We start from the raw sequence: 22,819 nt of genomic DNA, 5'->3' as shown, positions 1-22,819 counted from the left end.
AATTTCAGAGTTTCACCCCTGACACCGATGTCTACTTTTAACAAGAGGCAAATTTGATGTTGGACTACCTTAAGTTGGTATGTTCAAAATCCTTTTCAGTGTACTGTATATTGAAACTACAGTAATTTAAGTATGGTTACAATGCAAAACATATCTCAAAATATATATCAAAGAAACCTGTATCTGTAAGACTACTTTATGAAAGACTGCTTTGAAAGCAGAGATTCTGGAATACAATACCACTAGAACATTCCCAGCAAGCTTTTTTGCAAAAGGTTAGGTACTACAGAGGAGCAAGAAAGGAGGAAAGAACGCTGGTTTTCTCTGGTGAAAAAACATACCAGTGCTGCTGGGTAAGGAAAATATGCTACAAATACAAAGTTTCCTACTACTGTTACCCTTATCATCCTTTCAAGCAAATGGCAGTTGGCTGAGGCACTGTATTTTTAAAAACTTGAACCCAGCAAGTTGCTACAGTACTTTACCCATCACTACTGTTATGCCACTAAGCAAGCAGGAACAGAGCTGAAAGGGTCTGACTTGGCAAACACTGACTGGAATAAAAGTGTTATGGTGCTTTTGTCTTTATTTTCCCTTAAAAACTACTGTTATCTTATAAAAAATCCCAATCTGCTGCATGAGTGGGGAACTTGTTCCCTCCTGGATTCAAGTCAGAAAATACCATATGACTTCATGCTCAGTATATGAAGTGGGGGGAAGAGGGAAGAAGCAGGATGTTTGGAATGATGTTTGGTGCTTGTCTTCCCAAGCAAACACCTGTGTGGTGGAGTTCTGCTTTCCCAGGGATGGCTGAACAAACACCTGCCTGCCATGGGGAACTGGAGAAAGACTTCCTTGTTTTGCTTTGCTTGTGTGCCCAGCTTTTTCTTTCCCTATTAAACTGCCTTTGCTTCAACCCATGGGTTTTCTCACTTTTGCTTTCAATTCTCTGCAGATCCTGCTAGCAGGGGACTGACCCAGCAGCTGTGTGGGGTTTGGGGGGTGGCTAGGGTTAAACCACAACAAAGAGCCACTGAGATGATGAAGGGACCAGAGCATCTTTCATAGGAGGAGAGGCTGAGGGAGCTGGGACTGTTCAGCCTGAAGAACAAAATGCTTCAGAGGGAAAGTTGTACTCATGTGTCAGTACCTGATAGAGGCCCAGAGAGAAGTGTAAAGATGACTTAGCCAGAATCTTCCCTGCAGTGTCCAGTGACAGGTTGAGACGTAATAGGGACAAATAAAAAAAAAATAAAGGATACCCCACTTCAACACAAGGCAAACCTCCCCCCCACCCCCAACAATCAAACCACCAAAACATTTCTGCTGCAGTATGCTTCCATTGTTGCACAATGAGGTTGCAAAATGTCCATCCTTGGAGCTGTGTAAACCCTCACAGGACACGAACCTGAGCAACTGACCTGGCTTTGAGTGGGGGGTTCAGCTATATGATCCTCAAAAGTCCTTTCCAACCTAAACAATTCTGACAGCCTGATACCAGGAGGAAAAACACAGCGTTAACAGAACTCTCTCTTAGTGGATATGTACAGCTACAACAAAACCTTCAACTTCATCCTGCAGCATGAGAAGGAACAGTCTTTACAATCACAAAGCACACATTGCAAATAAAAACTGGCAATGTTTTTCTGTCTTACTGCTGCAGAACTGCAGCAAAGACATAAATCTGAAAGATAGTTCGAAACTTAATATGAAAGAAGCAGAGTATGATTCATCTGGGATCATCAAACTCGGGACAAAAAGTGGGACCAACCCCAAGAGCTGGAGGCAACAATGCATTTTAGCCAGAATAATCCATTGTGTTCACTGCTAGGAAGTCGTTATCTCTTCATCTGAACATCTTCATTTAGGTATTTTTATCTTTAGCTATATTATGGAAAAGTGAACTCCTCCATTGAGATTGTTTTGTCTGCATGACAAACGTAACACATGAAAGCAGCGAGACTGAAACTGAGCTACTTTAAGTTACTTGAACACCAAGATATTCAAATTATTATGTAATACTCAAGATATAATTAGTGACACCTACTCAAACACAAAGCTTAGGAGTAATAACAAGTAAACAAAAACCCTCCACATGTAAAGTGGGAAGACCCCAGTTATTTCCCTTACTATCTTTAGCCAAAATATTTATCTAAAATAGTTACCTAAGTTGCTTTGAGAAGCAGAAGAGAGTCACTGCAACATCACAGGACAATCTGAGCTGGTGAAAAAAACAAAAACAAACTGGAAGGGGCAAGCCAGCACAATCAGGGCTATCAGATGAGGCATGATGGGGCAGAGCAAGCACCAGTTGAACCAGGATGAATCCTTACAGAACTGTGGTTTGCTACACTGGAAGACCTGCTGGGCAAGTCTGGTTGGCCCAACAAGAAAAGCATCACCAGTACGAGTCACCCAGGTTACCCTCAAAACTGCTGTGAATTTCTTTTTGAAACAAACGTGTTAGGCATGTTGTGGTCTCTAAAGCACAGCAAGTGTAGAGTTTTGTTCTTTTAAAGAACATGTTTAGAACATGCTAAAAACCTGCATCCTCCCCACTTTTTTTTGTAAGCTGATGTACAAGAGGAAGTTAAATATCCTTGGTACAAAATTTTTGTAGCTATGCGTCACAGAGACTATAGATTCACTATTTAGGCAGGGACAGGGTAACAGCTGCTTAATTTTTAGTGAGCTTTGGATTTGTTTGGGAAAAGCAAATCAAAGAAAAAATTTTCTCTCAAAGAGAGCAGTCTGAAAGCACACCCTCTGCCACAGCTAAAACACTGCAACCTAGCAATAACCTGAGCTGTCTTTGCAGAAGCAGCTACTAGACAGCAGAAATTACCCAGAGGCAGTACCAAAAACTACAATACCATTACTACAGTTTCCTTTTGAGTCACTAGCAATGGTATGCATTACTAATTTGACCCTGCTGCTTGTCTTTGCAGATGTGAAACTCCCTGTGACACCAAAAAGACTCATTCATAAGGTACTGCACTTGCCTACACTGTTAAGGTGGCTCAGAAAGTAGAGCTCACACATCACCTGCTTTGCAACCTCAGCTGTTCACTCTGAGGATCCTGATGTAAACTGGGCAGCCTAGAACAAGCTGGCCAAAACTAATAATCAGCAAGTCACTGTACAGGAACACAGCACTCCCACAGCTCCCATTCAACTGGTCAGCTGATTCTGCAGAGGTGCATGCTGTTTGGGTTCAAATTTTCTTCTCTATATGACAGAAACAGGGTCTGCACTGTGTAGTCCAGAATAATATAAATAATGGGGAAGCTGGACGAAAGACTTGCTGAAAAAAAAATGCATTTGCAAGGCAAAAGCAAGGCTTTAAATAAATAATTGGAAAAATCTGTAATGCTGTTCCAAGAAGAAAATAAAACATGAGTAGAGTCTGATGGTTATAAAGAAATAAAGATAAGAATAATCTATTATCACAGATAGGTAAATAGGTAGATGCAATCTACACTAGATTTTTCTGCTTTTGAAGTGGACAGAATCAAGTCCTGGTTCCTTCTGGGAGCAATAACTAAGACTTGAAAGAATATTACAGAAACTTTAAGTATATTCACTGATAACTGCTGAAGTTCTCAAAATCAAATAATGATAAAGACTGGAAAAAATTTTCATTGTTACTTAAGAAGGAGCAAATTCTACCACTACGAAGTTCTGAAAAAATTGCTGGTTTACTCTTTAGGGAAAAAAAAAAAAAAAACAAAAAAAAACCACACAACCAGAAAAAGAGTTGAGGTATTTTAAAAGTCACCATACAGAAGATTCTGCTCTCAGTTACTCTAGATCCTCCAGTAAGCCCAGTTAAAAGTAGGGCTCTAAAGAACAAGGAACTAATAGCAGAGAGCAATGAACCTGCCCAGAAAGAGATGGCCAGTTCCTCTCCTTTTAAGATTAGCAGATTGCAAGCTCCCAATATAATAAGAAGGAAAGCAGGGCATCTTGAAGCTTTTCAGATGTTTTTCCCACAAAACACAGCTGCAGCAATGACATGACATATGCAGCAATTTTCCAATATCCCAAGGCCATGCTATATCAAGTCTTTCTGGGGACAGCAGAAGAACTCAGCCAAATCTGGAGAGGGTGGCCAGCAAGAAAAAGACACTAATTTTAAGTCTCATTCACATTTCTCACTGAAAGTTTTAAGTTACTGTACTAATTGAGACCACAAACTTTTCAGAGCACTACACGAGAGGCTCTTTGAGGTAAAAGGCATGCAGAATGTAGGAAACTGTCACTGGGTTGCAAGAAGAGAGAAAGCAATTTCTCACAGGAAACTGATAAAACCCAGCTGTTCTAGTGCATTTACATAATAGGTAATTCATCAAGGGTTTTCTGGTACCCATGAAAATCTCTGAAGTGCCCTGAGGTTTATGAAATACAGGAACCAGAAAACTGCAATCAGACTGGAAGTAAGCAAACATTGCTTTTTCTTTACACAAGATGTGCAACTTGCCTGAAACTCCAAGTGAGAGTTTGCATTCATCTCTCCCTACATGGAAACAAAAATTAATAGCACGGTGAAAAGGCCTGATCAGCCCCAAGCATTCAACTGCTTAGCTCTGAACTGCACCACTGGGACCAGGTGCAGGCAAGGGTTACAGCAAGAGGGTACACAGCAAGAAAAGCTGCCAGAGTGACAACAGTTAAGGACTAAGACTGTGCTTTTCAAAATATAAGTTACATTTTAAAAAATCTAATTACACTACTAAGCAAGGAATCCATTTTCTCATTGTTCAAATCAACTGGGCTCAGAAAAACATGGTATTTCATATATCCTTTAAATAAGTCATATTGATTAAATACAAACAAAAACAGATCTTAATCTACTTCTCCTCCTCAGGGAAGAAAACTGCATGGCTTTAATCACTAACTGAAGATTCATGTTAAGAAAACAATACTATTAGTGGAAGTCAAGATTCTAAGTCTGGTGAGACCACCCCTGTATCCCAGCTCTGGTCACTACCTTCTGTTTACCTAAAACAAGCTGACACCTTGCAGCTACCTTTTCTTATTCTTCAGTTCTTGCCTAAGTTACCACCACAAGACATGATAATGTCTTGTCATAAAGCTGATGTTTTTCAGCCCAGCTCGTTGTCCAGTACAAATCATCACCACACAAAAGTAGTGCCAGGAAAACCCTTTACTTTTAGATTACCTTGGTTAAATAGCCTAAAGGGAAAGGCCCTTCTGTGCATTTATTTGTTGTCTCCTTACAGTGACCTCAGAACTGAGGAGCTTGTCTCCACTTGAAGGACATTGACCATTTAAATACTTTCAACTTAGTCAAGTCTGGACAGAAAAAAAAAAAGGCTACTGAGCACCTGAATGATCACAAGAGCACTGAGAATGCAGATGTAGCATAATCTGAAAATCAATATCCTCAAGCCATAAAACTGGCTGCTAATCAACTGGCTGCTAATCAACTGCAGCATTACTCTCTTCTCCACCCACACACCTCTGTGCCATCCTCCAGCTCCAGCAGGACAGCGTGGCCTTATCCCACAGAACACACCCAGGCACTGGACATGCTCAACCTGCAGCAGGGAGGGAAACACTTCTAAATGAAAGGTCTGCAAAGAATCAAAAAATAACTGGACACACATGCAAGAAAAAAGGATAAACATTTCAAGAGAGGCCTTTCACCATTATGTCTCAAGGACTTTAAAAAACTTCTCATCCATGCTGAAAGTAACAGTCTTTACAACAAGGAAGTTGTAACATGAACGAGAACTATGAAAACATTGCCCCTTGGTCTTGATACCAGGTTATTTTTTTCCAAATAATGGATTTTATAAAGGCTGGGGGAAATGATGTTCAGTTACCACAAATTTAATCATAATCCAATGAGAAGATAATTATGCAAATAAATATAATAGCAAATTCCTATATTTAGTTTTATGATTCTCTTTATGTAAATTCCATTATTAAAACAAGAGGCCACAATAAGTTTAAAAAGCATGCTGGAATGTGTATGATACCAATTCTAGCTGGGAACTTAAGTATTACTTTTGTTGGTATGACACAACAAATAATTCAAGAGAACAAAACCTCTTATTAAATTTGCCCCAGGTTATCCTATACCAGTTCAGCAACTTTTAAGAATTAAGTGTGTGGCCAGGTTTCAGGTTGACAGTAAGCAGAAGTCCATCATTACATCAGAAGTAATACCTTTAATGGCATAGTCAGGCTATCACAAATTAAGCAATTAGCAGGAAAAAAACAGCCTCTCTCATTATATTATTCTAGCTCCTCAAAGAGCAGCAGAAAGTTTACTGCTCCTAATTTTACAAGAAGTTTAGCTCTCTGGCACCTGCTACTATTATAAAACAAACAATCCTCTTACACCTGCTGACAACTGCAAGAAGTACCTCGGACTTGTGGCCAACAGACACTACTTGGGACTTCAGCAGTACTTTTTACTAACATAAAATGATCAGTCTCTGGAAACAAATTTATTCAAACATTCTGAGTGGATGATTCCAATACCTATCCTTCATCCTCGATGCACAGAGCAGTACTGAATGCACCTTTCAATTAAATACTCGGGCTCAAATTGTGAAATATGCTGCTGCAATAACAGTAATTGAGGCTTCTCTTTTTCTCTCTCTTTTCACTCCTCACATTAAAGAAGAATTCTACATCTCAAATAAAAAAAAAAGTTGCAATAGATTTAGAACAAATGGTGAAAATGACAGCAGTAAAATGCTGGGAGACAAAAAAAAGAAAGAGAACAGACTTCAGAGTACTTCAGTTAAAAACTGTTTTAGTGCAGAGCAGTTTCATAAAGGTGTTGAACAACAGAGACTGGAAATAAGCTTCTCCATTTCAAATATAGAATGGTGCTACTTATGAAAGTAGATAGATGACTCTCAAACTTCTGCTTTACAATTAAATGATTTATGTGACTATTCTTAAGTCTGTGGGGAGCAATGGGCACTGTAAGCACTTTAAATGCAACTTATGATCTGTGGCTACTAGTGCCTTGGCTTTTTCTACTCCTGAAACTCTTGCCATAAGTTTTAAAAATTACTTTTTCTTCAAAAAAAAAAAAAAAAAAGAAAACTAGGAAAAAAAAATTAGTCTAGCATTCTCACAGAGTAAGAGCTTTGGTCAGTATGATTCAAACACTGAATTCTACCTACCCAACCAAATCCTCCATACTTCACTCAAACCCAGTTAGTGACCAGACAGCTGGATTTGCCACACAGTTCTTGCAAAGAATCAGGAAAGGGTGGTAATGGGACTGGAAAAGAAGGGAGGAGGCCACCTGCTAGGGTTCCTTCCCACAGCAGCCACCCAAAATAACCCTTTTCCCACCTACACTGACACCCCTAGTTGTTACATGAACTCAGCCCTCCATTTTAGCTTTTAAAGTTCAGTAGGATGTTTAATCAGAGAAGGTGAGCAATAAAGAAAAAAGAAAAAGGTATGTTTCAGTATTTTCTCCCTTTGAAAGAGAGGAGGAACAGAAGTGCTCCTCCAGCCTGCAGAAATCACATCAAACTTGAGAAGCCCAAGATAGGCATCAAATGATCTCGAGTGTTTGTATTAGGTTTGATAATACAAACTGAAGAGTTCCAAACACAAAAATATTCATCTGTTCATTTTCATGTCATCCACTCCATGCAGGAGGTTTCACAGGCATTTATATTAACCATGCCTGCATCTGGAAACATTTTTATAAATGTAAACTGAACCTCACAGGTCCTTCATTCTCTATAAATGTATACACAGGCTATGGTCCTATTTATTTCCAAGTAATGTTGTTGACAGGAGCAACAACAACTGAATTTCATGCCAGAGACAACCACAGGAAATAAAATGAGTAAGAAAGAAGAATGCACTTGGAAAGCAAACTGGCAGCTATCGGAGTTGGAGATTTGCCAGGCCATCTATATATATTTATGCATATCAAAATAGGACAGGCTCAGGTACAAAACTCAAGAGGCCACACTTTTAATGTGATGTCTTCAAGAGTGATGTAACAGTGGTATAGAACCCTTTCTTGACAGACACTCATGCTGCTTACAACCCACACCATTGCTCTCTCGCTGGTTTTCCCAAATATACCCAAATATGTCTTGACTTCATATTTCTACATGTCCCAGGGTCAGATTCACAACTGATTTTTAATTTGACTCTGACCTGCCTACAGTAACCTGAGCATTACTGCTCTTTCTTAAGAGCTTGATGTGGTTTTAAGAGGAAAATTAACACTATCCTAGCCAAAATCAGGATGGAGTTTCAGTCAGTTTGATGTCCTCCCAGTCCTCTTTTTAGGAGGCTACATGAACTTCCGTTTAATACAGAGTAGAAGGTATTAAAAGCTCAATATATTAAGTTCTTTAAGCAGTTAGCCTTTCTCCTAATATCAAGAGTAAAGAGTTTTATGCCTTTTGCATCTAAAAGACTGTGATAAGCAAGGTGTACTAAACCCCACAGGAACGGATGCTGCTTCCAGCACCATCTGCCACTGCCAGGTTCATGTGTTGCTCCAGAAGCAGAAGTAACAAATGCTGATTTCCCAAAAACCCACTCTCTAACCTCCTTCTCCCCAACAGGATGGACAAGATATGCTGGCACTGTAGCAAACCCTGAATCACTGATGCACTGTTTGAACAAGCAGCAGATGTCAAACAAGACACACAATGGCTGAGTCTGCCTGCAGCACCCTCCACTGAGGCACAAACTTGGGTCTCTCTCCTCCACTCAGCTGTCAATTTTCACAAAACTCATGAGAACACAATTATGCCTGAAATCAGAACCATCTGGTCAACTGCAGACAGATTTGCAAGGAAGCAAATCAGAAGTGTGGGAGAGGTGAGAGAAAGAATAGCTGTTAAACAAGTAGCTTCATCTCATCAGGAAACTATACTTAAACATAGTTACATAGTTACACAGGTAATAAATGCTCAGGTAATAAAATTACATGAAAATGGTGTTCCATAGCCCACTTGAAACACCACACTCAAACATAACTGATGCTTAAATTAACTGTAAGTATGTGTTCTTAATATTGATGGGGTTTTTTCTCCCCCAGTTCTGGCAAGCAAACACAGACACTATGAACTTTTACAGAAACGCCACATGCTTCTAACTACGGGATGCTAGAAAACCAAATAAATTTTAAGAGAAGTCAGACAAAGTCCTCCCTTTTGCCACCAAAAATGCCCCAAATCCACAAGCACTCATGCCACTGTCCTAAAGAGTCAACTTTCCTGAACCCATGTCCTCCCAAAGAGCAGCAGCTCTGCCCTGTGCTCTTAGAACACCATTTCTATTTTTAGTTCCACATAAGTGAGAAGCAGTAATAAAACTATTAATCTTTCCTCTCCTTTACTTAAATTACAAAGCTGAGGTGAGTCTCTAAGCTATGAACTATTAAACTCCTTAAAAAGGGACAATTCCTTACCCTTTAGAACTGTAACATTTAAACAAGAAGTTTTACAGTTATATTGAATGAATCAAAAGAAGTAACATCATTGGCATTATCTGGTAAAGCATTTGTGAAAAGGTATAATTAGAAGTGTTTAAGAAAAAAATTAAACAGAACCTCCAGGTACTGCTGTCTTATTAACTCTCATAGACTTGCAATGTTCTACCTTTTAATGGAGACACTAAAAATGCCCTTCTCCTTTACACAGAATCTTTTCTATTCTGCCCAGGAAATAGAATCACTGAGTTGTCCAATTTGGTTCTACTTTGAGTTCAGCTGTGAGTGAAATGGTTCTGGTTTTATTTCAGGCTGCACTAACAAGGCTGATGACCCTCTTACAGAGGTCTTAATTCTTCAATAGCTTTAAAACTGAGACAAAACTACTGAACTGTGAAGGTGAACCACTGATATTTTTTTTAGTATTATTCTCCATTCTGTTCTTTACATATTTTATAACAGAAGGTATAGTTTTTCACTGTGACAAAACTTCCCCTAAGTTCTCCACCATTATATTCATCTATTTCCTAAACTGATACTTTACTTAAATGTTTATTACTTTATATTATTCAGCACCAAACAACTTCTGTATTGCATTGGCTATTCATGAAGCTTAAGTACTTGTGAAGTTGTCTACAATTGTCTCTGTATCTGACAAATTCAATTACTACACATACGAAGCTTTAGAGAAACCCCACTGCTAAGCCTGCACCAGAACTACTGGTCTCTTTATTTCTTTATGAATTAGTTTTCAGTTTATCCTAGTCATTTGTTCTCACCCTAAGCTTAGTTTTCTTCTCTAAAAGAATTTGGCAGAAGGCACTTCTCCAGTTTAAGCAACATCAATGAAGAAATCTACTCCAGTGACATTCACATACTAAAGCCCTATCCTGCACAGGACTGCTCTCTTCAATGGAGGCCACAAGCAGTAGTTAAAAAAATACACTAAAGCTGGTGGTGCCACCCAAAGATACATTTCCTTCCTCTTTCCCTTTGCTGCTTGTACCTACCTTCTCTCACCACACCCACAAAAGGAACTGTGTCTTCTATGTCACCCAGCAACAAAAGGGGTGGATGGGTAGTTTTAGCATGGGCCAGAGCTGGCTGTGATCCAGATCCCCACACATCACATCATTAAATATTTGGCCAGTAAAACTGAAGGATGAGTCTAAAAGGCTGGGACTGGCTTTCTTCTGAGGCACTCCCTGCTCGAAATGCTTTGTAGGGGGAGAGGAAAAACACTAAACACAGATTCCCTCACTTGGTGTCATGGAACATTTTTGGGAATGCAAACATATTAGCCTTATTGTTTTTACTATTCTTATTACTTTATTCCAGTAAGTGCACACACAAGAGGTTGGACTAATATCTGAGACATGCTGGCTGTAAGAACAGGGCAATTCCGTGCCTACCCAGTCACATTTGACCTGTCAGCCTCAGCATCAGAGCTCACATCCCACTCCAACAAACACCAGCAGATTACATATCTTGGAGCTGTACTTTGGCTCAGTTCACCCTGGAGAGTTACACCACTAAGATTATATTCCATAAAGGATTTACTAACTACACTGTCTAATTAGGGTTGCACAACTCTTCCATTTTTCAGCACCTTAAAACCCTGCCAAACTAACCTTTGGCTAGACTTTTCTGTCCCTCTCACACACATGACAGAATAAGAGAAAGTGATGTATTCTGTTAATCTGTTTGAGCCTCATTCTAAAAAAGTCATTTCCCAGAACAAAACTTCAGAGAAAACAAGTAGTCTTCTCCACATTAAACATTCAATTTTTTTTTCCTCCAGCTTTCTTAAAAATCTCTAAAACTTCCATGCTTTAGAATAGTTACATTAAATGAGAGTAATAAATGCATCTTTGACATAAAGGCATCATCTCTGACATGTCTCAATATACATGATAACACTGTTGAAGTGCAAAAAAAAAATTTCACTGCAAAGAATTTTTGGACGAAGTATTTAACTCTCTAAGATTATGCCTGTCCAAATCAGAGCTGGACAAAAGCTTTCCTTTAATTATTTCACATGGTTCCTAAAAGCCTACCATCAAGGAAAAGAACAGAAGTTAAAGGGAACAGAGACACATCTCTCAAGTATTCTTAGTCATACCCCTTCAGTAATGGAGAAGAAGACTAATGTGAAATAGATATGCTAAAAACCAAGGCCCAGATGAACTAGGGGGGATAAAAATACATGCTAAAAATAGCAAACTCAACCATAAGGAGGAATGGAACTCAGAATTCCTAAAACTTTGTTTTCCTTTGGCTGTGAATCAAAGGAGCTAATTTAGAAGCATTCCACAGCCATTGCTGGACTTAAAATTATAGAATCACACCCTTCTGTATACGTACTCATCAATAATTTCATCTTTATTATGCTTTGGTAGGCTTGCAATAGTTCTTGTATTATCCAGAGCAGGTGAAACAGGACCAGAGATTAACTTGCTCTAAAAAAAGAGAAAAAAAAAAGAAAAAACCCCAAACAAACAAAAATTGAATAAAGTACTTAAATAGCAACAAACAACAAAAACAACAGTGTGTGCTTTTACTCTTCAGCTTTGTGCCAGGAGGCAGCAGCTTTCTGAAAAAAATACAACTCAGAGAATATTTCATTATCTAATCTTTTGGAATGACCCTTTACAGTGAAATGATACAATAGAAAAATGAGTAATAAGCTTTACTGCTTCTGACACATTAAATTACATTTGCTGGCATTAGATGAATCACAGAGAAGTATGGTCACTGTAACCCACGTCCCCAAAAGGAGATATGGGGATTTCCTGATGTGATTTGTCATGCCATCAGAAAAGGACAAGGGTCTTTGTACAGCACTCTGTACAGACACATCACATGTACAAAGAAGCTGACACCAAGTTCACTGCACACCTTCCCTCCTCTTACGCAAAGCTGCCTTTGATGGGCTTTTGCTCTGAGAAACAGCTCCAATGTCCCCAGCTCATCCAACCCTGACCTCTTCTTATCGAGACAGCTCAAAAGGTAAACACAAACTTCCTCTTACAAGCAGCAAACTGAATGTAAACATTCCTGCTTAATCTCAGCATAACCTATGCATCAGGGAAAGCTTCATTTAAGTCAGAGATTGCCTAAAAACTCAATGCATGCCCTCAGCATAAACCAGAAGTTTATGTGCAGTATACTGCTACCCAAATCTACTGAGTCAAATCAGGTGCTTTTGCACATTCTAAGAAAACGTTAACAAGAACCATTTTCCTTCTCCATTTCACACACTGCCTGACCTCCAAACCAGAAGCTGTTTCCCCGTGCCTCTCCCTGCCCAGTCCTCAGAGTAGTGACCAGACCTAAAAGCAAAATACTGCCAGGGAAAAATGATGCTGTAGGAACTGAGGAGAGCAGAACTGAGGGCAGGATTAGAGGCATAGATAGGTCTCCTGAAATAACACTGCCTGCCTTGTATGGGACAAAGAATTTACTTTATCTCATCTGCTGTCCTTCAGCTTCTGCTGCACTTCCTGCCTGAGGAGAGGGGCCAACCTGTCACAAGAAGGAGCACAGACAGCACATGTTGTCTGCACCAAGGAAGTGTTGTCACAGCAACTCCAACCTGTATCTTTTACAGCTCTGGAAGACAAAAATATTTGCATTCTTAGAAGACAAGAGCAATTAAGGCTGTTGACTGACAAAACGGAAACAAGATTTTGCATTAGAAGGAAAAAAAAGGTATGACTGCTGAAAAAAATATGGAGTGGTCACATTCTAATCGTATGTAGAAATCAGCCAATAAAAGCTAAATCACTTGGGAGGAGAGAAGATGGAGATAATTAAAAATCAAAATCTTCATCTCAGCTTTTCTTTACCTGGCTGAATAGAGAAGGAAAGAAATTCTCCTCAGTTAACAAAACCTGACAATTCTTATAGACACTCTTTAAAATTAGTCACCATACTGGCTGACACAGAACAGTAATACCATAGGATTGGTCCACTTTTAATTAACCACTGCATCATTATACCAGCAAGCATAGTCACAGCAGGAAGAATTTGTGTGTGCTAACAGGTGTATTACTCTCTTCCACCTGCCCACAGCCCACTGACCTATCCAATACTACTCTGCATGTAGTACTCACTGAGAGGCTGAAACGCAAGGTTTTGTCAAGGCATCGTCTTTGCTCCGGAGTATGAAATACTCCAGGCACAGGTCTGAGGAAACCCCCTCCCCAGGTGCACAGAAGCCTGCAGAGCCCACAGCTCCTCTGCCCTGGTGCTGACCCAAGAGCTGATGACTGCTGCAGCCAGAGGACACTCACCCATCCGCAGGCTGGGCACCAGCACCGCTCCCTGCGGTGGGATGAGCACGTGGAGCACACTGGAGCAGAACATCAGCATCCCCAGTGGCAGGGCTGCTCTGCCAGCTGACTGCTCTGCTGCCCTAGAGACTCCTCACTGCAATACTGCAACAACACCATCACAGGCTCCCACCGACTCCTGCATTCAGACTGCAGGAGAGGCAACAAAACAGTTTGTCTATGCGTAATTAATTAAGCAAGCTTCTCTCCAGCAGTCCTATTTTTGGTGATTTGATTAGGTACATGGATATTACACTTAGTCTGCAATACTTGACCAAAGAAGATGTAATCTCTAAGATGACTGCTTTAAAACTGGTTTTGTAAGTGAGCAAAAGATCATCAGAAATTCACCACCACAGATATGCTCCATCTCCCTCCCATCTACTACACTATTTAGTGCCATCTGGTATATTACTATATTAAATTACAATACAGGGGAAAAAGGTACTTGCCAACAAAGGATCAAGCACTCTTGAGTTTGCTTTTTTTAGAATGCATCTTCCAACAAATGCAGGAAAATATTTAGAAGTATTATTCAAAGGTGCCTTTCAAATCACACCAGTATCCAGATTCCAAGTGCCCTGGATGAACAGCTCCTACAAGAGCAATGCATTTATTAAAAAATGCCTTTAAAAAAGGAGATTTAAAAGAGTTATAAGAAGGCCTTTCTGAAATAATATAAAAATAAAATAACATTGCTAGACTGTCTGTACATTCTTCATAGAGATACTCAGTTTTCATTTTTGTAAGAAACCCTATGGAGCTCGAGAGCACAGAGATATTTATCATATTCTGCCCTTCAAAAATCAAAGTAAACCAATTACACACAAGTTCTCTCTCATACTTGCATCTCAAGAAGAAAAAGATTAGGGAGAGGACAGTGACCTTTACAATTTCTCTTCCCAGTCCCTTCTTTAATTTGCTTGTCCAGTCATATGCCATTTCTTTACATAGTATCAAGTGCATCTGCAAACAGAAACACCTACATTTATCAAAAAGCACAGATTAGAGCTACTGATATAGACATAGATCAAGTAATTTCTATAATAAATCCTCTATGATCCTAACAAAACCCTCCAGGGTTAGACGGGGGTGAGGAAGAGAAGGGCAGACATCATTCAGGAGTTCTTCCTCAGCTCTTACAGCTACATTCAATAAAATATACCAACAATTATGCAACAGCACCAAAGCCCAGAAGGAAAAGCTAGCACTCACCATGGTCTCTTCAATTGGTGTTGAGCTTTCTTCTACACACTACACACAAATTATAGGAGCAATAAAAGTCCGCCCTGAATCTATTTTTCAGGCTGAGTTTAAATCCTTAATTACAAATTATTTATGTCACTTCTTACCCAAGAGATGATCCAAGCTTGGAAAGGGAAAAAAATAAATAAGCTAAAAAACTAGAACATACTTGCAACACAACTGAAGCAGACCACTCCCTCCAAGTAAAAGACAAGTACTTATTTATCTGGTTATCCTTTTAAAGATGAACAAACCAACAAAAAAATCCTTCACCAACTACTCTGCTATTCAGAAAAAAAAAAACTTTCATCTTTTCAATGCATACTACTATTTTGTATTTACTTTTGCAAAGACAGAACATACTGAAGCCTACCTTTGACTTAGTTTTTGGGAATTTAAAACAGAATTCCAGAGTAATGCCTCTTTCAGATACACCACTGTAAGTCTTGGACATCAACCCTAATAAAACAGTATATCAATTCTGAATTAGTTATACTGTATAAAAAGCAGGGGACCTAGTGGCATCTTTTTATAAATCTATTAATCTGAAAAAAGACACACAGATTACCCTGTCTGTATATGTTGAAGCCAGAATGATACACTTTCCAGGCTTGTACTGCAAGTGGTAGTGAGAACTGATTAGGTTAAAGAAAGGAAAAAGAAATAAGCTGATCTTTCTCATTCATAAAATTTCAGTATAAAACACTAAGACCTTCATGTCAAATAAAATGCATTTAAACTAAACTTTCATACATGCATTTGCTCAAAATCCTCCCTAAAAGCCATGTTTCATAGTGAAAAGCAAAAAGAAGGGCCTCCTTACCCATACACCATACAACACTTATGCATAGCAGTTTGTAAATACTTCAAACAAAAATACTAAGCCATTTCAAGACTGTAAAACAAATTGTTTCAAATTGTCAAGAAAGATCAGCAACACCAACCAACAGATGCTTCAGGAAGATTCTAGGATATGCAGATCATGCTAAGACCACCTTCCAAGCAACGGGCAAAAGAAACCACACAGTTCTGCAGGCAGCAGTAAAACTACCCTGAGGAAATGGCTTTCAAAAATTGTCATGGACAATGAATTTTAACCAGCACATTCAGTACACACAGTGAATCCTCGGGGTCATGAACTGTATGACTTTAACATCAGCATTATGACCATAAACTTTCCCATTTCCAATTAACAATACACAAGACACCTTGAAAGACATCCTTCCTTTTGGAAGGCCTTCGTGCTTTACAACGTAAGGCAGACTTTTACAAGTGTACCTGCCACTGCAAACACTATGTGGACTTCTTTTAATGAGCAAACATATAAAAAGGTCTTTAAACAGCATCTCTGGATAAGCTTGAGCTGTACCAGGCAAGGCAGTTTTGAAGCAGTGCAATGCTGTGACAGTTGTAGCCCGACAGATCAGAGTCTAGCTTGCTGCTGCTGCTGCCACCACCTCCTTAAAAAGAACGGGAAGCTCACCTAGAGTATCCACAGAAACTCTGTGCATCTCGGAAAGGCACGCGACGGTACCAAAAGCCACAGTGGCACAGAGGCGTCAGCGCTCGTTGCCTAACAAGACTCCGTCTGGGTCAACACTGACTTTCTGACTAATCAGGAGTCTGACCAGACTCCAGAGCTGTCTGCTGCCATTCCTTGTTTTTCTCGTTTACACAAGACCTGCAGATGCAGCCTGGGCAGAAGAGAAGGAAAGAATTTTAGGAGTGCTGCTCATACTTTGCACTCAATAGATTAACTTCTTCCCTTTCCAAAGCTCATATAAAGAACTGATAGCTGTTTTTTGCACAAAGTGCAGTAGCCAGGATGAAAATCAGTGCATTCAAGGACAAGACCAGAGCCTTCCTCATTATTTCAATTCTGTCCATCACCTTGATGAGTCTATGAATACTAAACGAGCAAAAACAAGTTCAGTAATAACCACAAAGCAAACATGCAGAGGGAAAAACCCTACAGATACCGTAATTAGCTCTGCTAACAGTAAATGAAGAGTCATACAGTTGAGAAATATTCTGTATCACTACTTGAATGAAAGAGGTTCTCTCGGCTTCCCTCCCTTCTGTGACGGCAGAAAAGACAGTAGCTGTTGAAAGGAATAGAAGACCTACTCTTCTGACAAGAGCTTGGTGTCAAACTTCTTAGCCTTGTCTCCTGGTATTTCTAAGGGGAGATGATTTAGAGATGCACGCAATATAAGAAAAGTTTAGTTCTACTAGCTACATATACAGTACGAATCAACTCTCTTTTGAGGAGATGTATCTTTTTAATGAAACACTAAAATAACGTGATCAAGATACTAAGAAGTCATATTTCCCATTTTGCTAGCACAAAATACTGACTCCAAACCACTTAAAACATATAAAGTTTCTAGCTACGACTTAAAAGATTTTTCAGTACATAGCATCTCAACTGAGAAATACATCTGTGTAAGACAACTGAAAGAACATCCTGCACATCTACTACAGTCAGATATTCCTCTATATGTCCCCTTATGAAAACAGTTTTTTAACATATTAGTTTGTTTCAAATTATTAAGACATTCTTACCTGTGTATCCTGCCCACCAGCCCCAGGAAGCCACCATAGCTAAAAGCCATTTAAATAACACTCCTTCGATATACCAGAAGCTTTTGCTGTCCAATATTCGGAGAGGCTGCAGCACAATTAAATACAAGACGTAGGACGGAATAGCAACCAGGTTATTGGCGACCATAAAGGCGAACCTGAGGAGTGCTTTCAGGCAGGTGTAGCCCAACCTCTGGGCCTGCTCCAGAGTCACGGCCATGCTCTTCACAGCGGAGGGCGCGGGACCGTCCTGCGGGCAGAGGAGAACAAGGCGGCACAGGTAGAGAGTGGGGACGGCAAAAACAAGGTGGCACAGGTAGAGAGTGGGGACGGCAAAAACAAGGCGGCACAGGTAGAGAGTGGGGACGGCAAAAACAAGGCGGCACAGGCAGCGCTCCCCGAGTGGGGACGGCCAAAACAAGGCGGCACAGGCGGCGGTCCCCGAGGGGGCGAGGCGCGGTGTCCCGGTCCCGGCTCGCTCCCTCGCCGGCCGTGGTCACCGGGCGGGCAGCGACCCCCGCCCCGGGGGCGCGAAGGCTCCGGCGCGCCCCCGCGGCCGCCTCCGGGCAGCGGGGACCCCAGCCCGCACTGCCGGCGGGGCGCACACGCTGCTCCCGGCCGCCTCCATCTCCCCCTCCCCGAAGAGGCGGCTGCCGGCGGCCTCTCCCCGCCCCGGCGCGGCTGACAGGAGCCCGGGCCCGCGGGGCGGGGAGCGGCGGCCCGGCCGCGGGACTCACCTCCGGCGGGGCGGCGGGGCGGCGGCGGAAGCGGCGGGGCTGGGGCAGCTGGGCCCGGCGGCGGCGGTCTCGGCTGGCGGCGGCGGCTGGCGGCGGCTCATGGACGCGGAGGCGGCGAGCCCGGCCGCGGCAGCGCTGCTCGCCCTGCGGCTCCCTGCGGAGGGAGAGAGGGGGGCGGGCGGCGTGAGCGCGGGGGAGGCGGGAGCGCCGGGCCGGGCGGGCAGGCGCAGACCGCGGGTTCACCTCGGTTCTCCCGCGCCCGCGGCCGGGCCTGGCACGCTTCGCTTTCTCTTTCCCTCCCCTCGCTTACCCTTCCCCTCCCTGCCGGCCCGGCGCTCCGCGGGCGGGACCGCGCCGAGCCCCGGCCCCGCAAGGGCAGGCGGTGCCGCGGGCGGGGGGAGGACCCTGCACCTGCCGGGGGCGGGGGTTCGTACCTCGGCGCCGCCGCCGCCTGCGAGCCCCCGACGCGGGTTCATGCTGGGCGCCGGGGCCGCGCTCCCCGCGCCCGCCGCGCCCGCCCGGGAGCGGGGCTGGCGCTGCAGCGAGCGCCGCCCCCGCCGGCAGCGCGCAGCCCCCGCGCCGACCTGTTCTCACCCGCACACACGGACACACGGACACGCAGAGACACCGGGACGGGTGCCGGAGCGCATCCCGGCCCGGCCCGGCACAGACAGGGGCTGCCCCAGCGCCTCTGCGCCCGTCCCGGAGCCGGACGGGACGAGCCGCGGAACGGCCTCAAGTTGGGTCAGGGGGGGTTTAAGATGGATATCAGGAAAAGGTTCTTCACCCAGAGGGTTGTTGAGCGCTGGAACAGGCTCCCCAGGGAAGTGGTCACAGCACCAAGCCTGGCAGAGCTCAAGAAGAGTTCGGATAACACTCCCAGGCACATGGTGTGACTGCTGGGGGTGTCCTGTGCAGGGCCGGGAGTTGGACTGGATAACCAATTCTGTGCATCCCGGGAGTTGGATTGGACAACCAATTCTGTGCATCCCGGGAGTTGGATTGGATATAACCAATTCTGTGCATCGCGTATAACTCTGGTTCTGTGACCAGGGAGCAACACGACTCAGCCCCACGACTCCCCCTCACCCTTGTTTTTTGGTTAAAGTTGGGCAGTCAGGGAAGGGAGAAGAGGATGCTGCCACATGTTCCCCCAGCACCACCAGAAAGACCCTTTGGGCCCAGACAGCAGCAGTGCATTTTGTCTTCTCCTTGTAGTCCTAAGTCCCTTGTGCGTGCTTTTTATAGATCAGCTTCTCCAGTCTTCTTCCTTCTCTCTCATCCCTCCCTAGCAGCCACAAACATTTGCCTTCAAACCAATTCTGTGATGGTCTCCAACCTACAGAGACCTTCTGACACCAGCACAGAAGCAACTGAGGGCAGAGACTTGACAGCCCCATCCAGAGAACCTGCACCTTTACAAAACCACTCCAGGGTGAGGATTTTTTGCCTTCTGTGTAACTGCATCATCCCCTGTCATGATACAGGACTGTTCCCTCTTGTGTGTTCACTGTGCCTGTCAGACACAGGTTTGCTCCTGTCCCCTCTGTAACCCCTGAAGAGGCCGTGGAAGAGTGCTGCCAGACTTCCATCAACTCTCTCTGGCCTGACCAGGCTGTTCCCTCTGCTTACTTGAACTGTTAAAGCACTTACACTGAGCAGAATGGCTTTGCAGTGATTTTAACTCTCCTTGTGTTCTTAAGGAAGAGCAGCAGCTGAAACTACCTTAACAAGGAGATGCGCTAGAAGGTCTTTTGTGCTGAAAAAAGAAAAGTTCAAATTGTAAAATGTGGACTGAAAAACGTATCGGTTTCACATACTAACCGTGCCATGTGTAAAGCTAGCCTACCGTTTCCTAGACAATGAGGCTTCAGAGATGACTGTACCATCAACAAAACTAAATCCCAACCTCTATTCCAGGAAGCAAACGAAGTTGTTATTACAGATAAATTTAATTTGAGAACTTAAAAATGCAAACAACTAAATAATACCATCATGTTCTATTTGAGAAAAACAAAACCACACTAAACTTCTGACCTTTTTGACAAAAAGGACACATCTTGCATAAGTGTTTCCCAGTCTGGGCATTTTTTTGCCCGTGTTATTTTTATTCCTAGGTTAAACCTGACAGTTGTGCTCAGTAATCATTATGCACTCAGCTTAAGCTGTTCTGAAGCGCTACCAGCGCTCACTAGGTCTTGAGTTTTATGTTGGTTTGGGGTTTTTTTCCATATATCTCATACAAACAACTCTGGGTATACACTTGAAGTTATTCTCAGCAACATTTTGCTCCAAAATTCTCAAGTAGAAAAAAGACAGTTTTTAGGTCTTAATTAAGGATACATTTTATTTTTTTACATCCAACAGCAAAATGAAGCTTAGTTTATGTATCATTCCAAGATGAAAAATATTTGCTATAATGAATTTTTAGAAAAATTTAAGTATCTTAAGTTTATTCACACTGCACGGTTTGGAACAGTATTCTGAAAAGTGGTGCATCCAATGAGGGACTGCAGAAATGATGTTAGACAAGTAATGAATTAGGCAATTTATTCTGCAGAAAGGAATTGCACATGGGGAAGCAGCTGTACAAAGCATTCATTCTTTGTCAGTGACTACCCTAGAGCTTAGGAAGCTGTGGTTTAGCATTCTGCTGAATGATCTCGTAGCAAAGACCCATCCCTATTCCTCATTTCCTGGCCTTCCCATGGACAACTCAGGTCCTAGGAAGTGTGCACAATGAAATAACCCCACTGCTCTTGAGAAGCCAGCTGTGCCACCCAGTCTGAGCCTCTGAAGAATCCTTTCTAGTGACATGTGTGCCATTACTGCAAACAAAAAGAAGGAGACAACTAAAAGCAGCAATTTTTATTAGATCACTAACTCTGATGCCCAGAAGTATCACAAGTGATTTTTTTGTTTCGATTCTAAGAAAAATAAATTCCAATTTCTGGAAGCCATTCCTCAATCTCTGAGCTTCATGAGCTTTCATCATATATAATTTGTGTTTTTTTTTTACTATAAATGCAAAAAAAGGGCAAAGTATTAATATAAGCAACTCTCACTTTATGGTCTTTTTAATAATTTCTCTAAAGTTTATGTGTTTTGTGACTGAGTACCTCCCCTATACCTCCCCTTCCTCTTTTCAGCTTCACAGAAATACTGACAGGGATGTCACTATTGATCATCATAAAAATACATTTTAATGTTTTTATTAACTGGTAGCTGTGGATATGCACATTGGTAAAATTAGATCATTAACCAATGTCAATGACTGATGGAGCAAATAAATAAATATTGGAGTTGTCTCCCACTTACCTTCATAAAAACCTACAGACCAAAAACACAGAAAAAGGTTGGGTTTATTCCTGCCAGTAAGAAGGGAACACAGAAGTGTGAATGTGACAATAAACAAACATCTGACATATTTGGCTGCTTTAACAAGTCATCCTGACAAGTACACAGGTTAGTGCATAGGCTGGATCTGAACACTGGATCTGGCTGTACAATTCCAGTCAGGTGTCAGTCATAAACTCCTTGAAAGCCTTTTGAAGAAGGTAACGTTCCTCATGTCTGGGTGCACTTCCAGAAGTGATCAAGCCACTGTCATTGTCATACTCTGCCCTTCAGTGGCACATCTTTGCATTCCAGCTTGGCTGTAGCATTAGAGCTGCCTGTGAGCGGAGCTGCGAGGAGGAAATGGCAGCACAGTCATCCAAGCAGTCCATGAGTCAGAGCCATAATGGAATCCAGGCTTGGAGCTGCAAACGCCAGCTAGGTGAAGGATTGGTTTCTGGAGTTAGGAAACAGCAAGTTTTGGAATGCTTTTGAACCTCAGTCTGGGTGAAAGATTGGCAAATCAAAAGCTGCTCATTTGTCATGACCAGATTCAGTCAGCTCTCCCTGCTTGCTTTTGTTTCAGCAAACTGAAGCTGCAGATGCCATATGGTTGGAGAAAAAAGGGTTAGGAGGATGCACTTGTGTTCTGATGACAGTAAAAACAAAATGGCCTTTTACAAATCATAATCTCTGTCATACAGACAGCAAGGATAAGAAAATAAATTTTCCCAGAGGAATCTGTGAAATTCTACAGAGCAGAAAACAACTGCTGCTTCCAGCCTCTCAGGCAAAAACAACTGGCTACTTGGGGAATTATATAAAATTTTATTAAAAAAAAAAAAAGAGCATGAAAACATGGAAGAAGACTAAACTGCCATGAGGAACTACAGAGATGGGAATGTGCAGAGCACAGGCTGCTGGAAGATGCATAGATTCTTAAATTTAAAGGACAGTATCTGTTACTTCATCTCCACCAGCTGCACCTCAGGAGGAGCCGTGCTTGTCAAAGTCCCTTGAACTTCAGTGGCAAGCTGATACCATGTTCTTTCTTGTAGTCATCCAACAGCAGACATGCTTTTTAAAAGATCTATTTTCAGTAATCTTTCAGACACACAAGTTCC

General features: G+C 42.1%; 1 protein-coding gene across 1 annotated transcript in view; it reads right to left on the bottom strand.

Annotated features, from left to right (window-relative positions):
- LPGAT1 (lysophosphatidylglycerol acyltransferase 1) overlaps positions 1-18,464 on the bottom strand; it is a 60,190-nt gene extending 41,726 nt beyond the window's left edge. Inside the window, exons 1-2 of the mRNA XM_021547611.2 lie at positions 18,360-18,464; positions 17,605-17,872 (exon numbers count right to left, since the gene is read on the bottom strand). Coding sequence (XP_021403286.2) covers positions 17,605-17,842 — 238 coding nt within the window. The 5' untranslated portion in view covers positions 17,843-17,872; positions 18,360-18,464. The remainder of the gene's footprint in view (positions 1-17,604; positions 17,873-18,359) is intronic.
- Between the last annotated feature and the right edge of the window lie 4,355 nt (positions 18,465-22,819).

This window comes from Lonchura striata, chromosome 3, assembly GCF_046129695.1.
Source record: "Lonchura striata isolate bLonStr1 chromosome 3, bLonStr1.mat, whole genome shotgun sequence".
Taxonomy (NCBI): Eukaryota; Metazoa; Chordata; class Aves; order Passeriformes; family Estrildidae; genus Lonchura; species Lonchura striata.
Note: the sequence above shows the minus strand (reverse complement) of the source record. Positions and strands in the feature narration are given on the sequence as shown.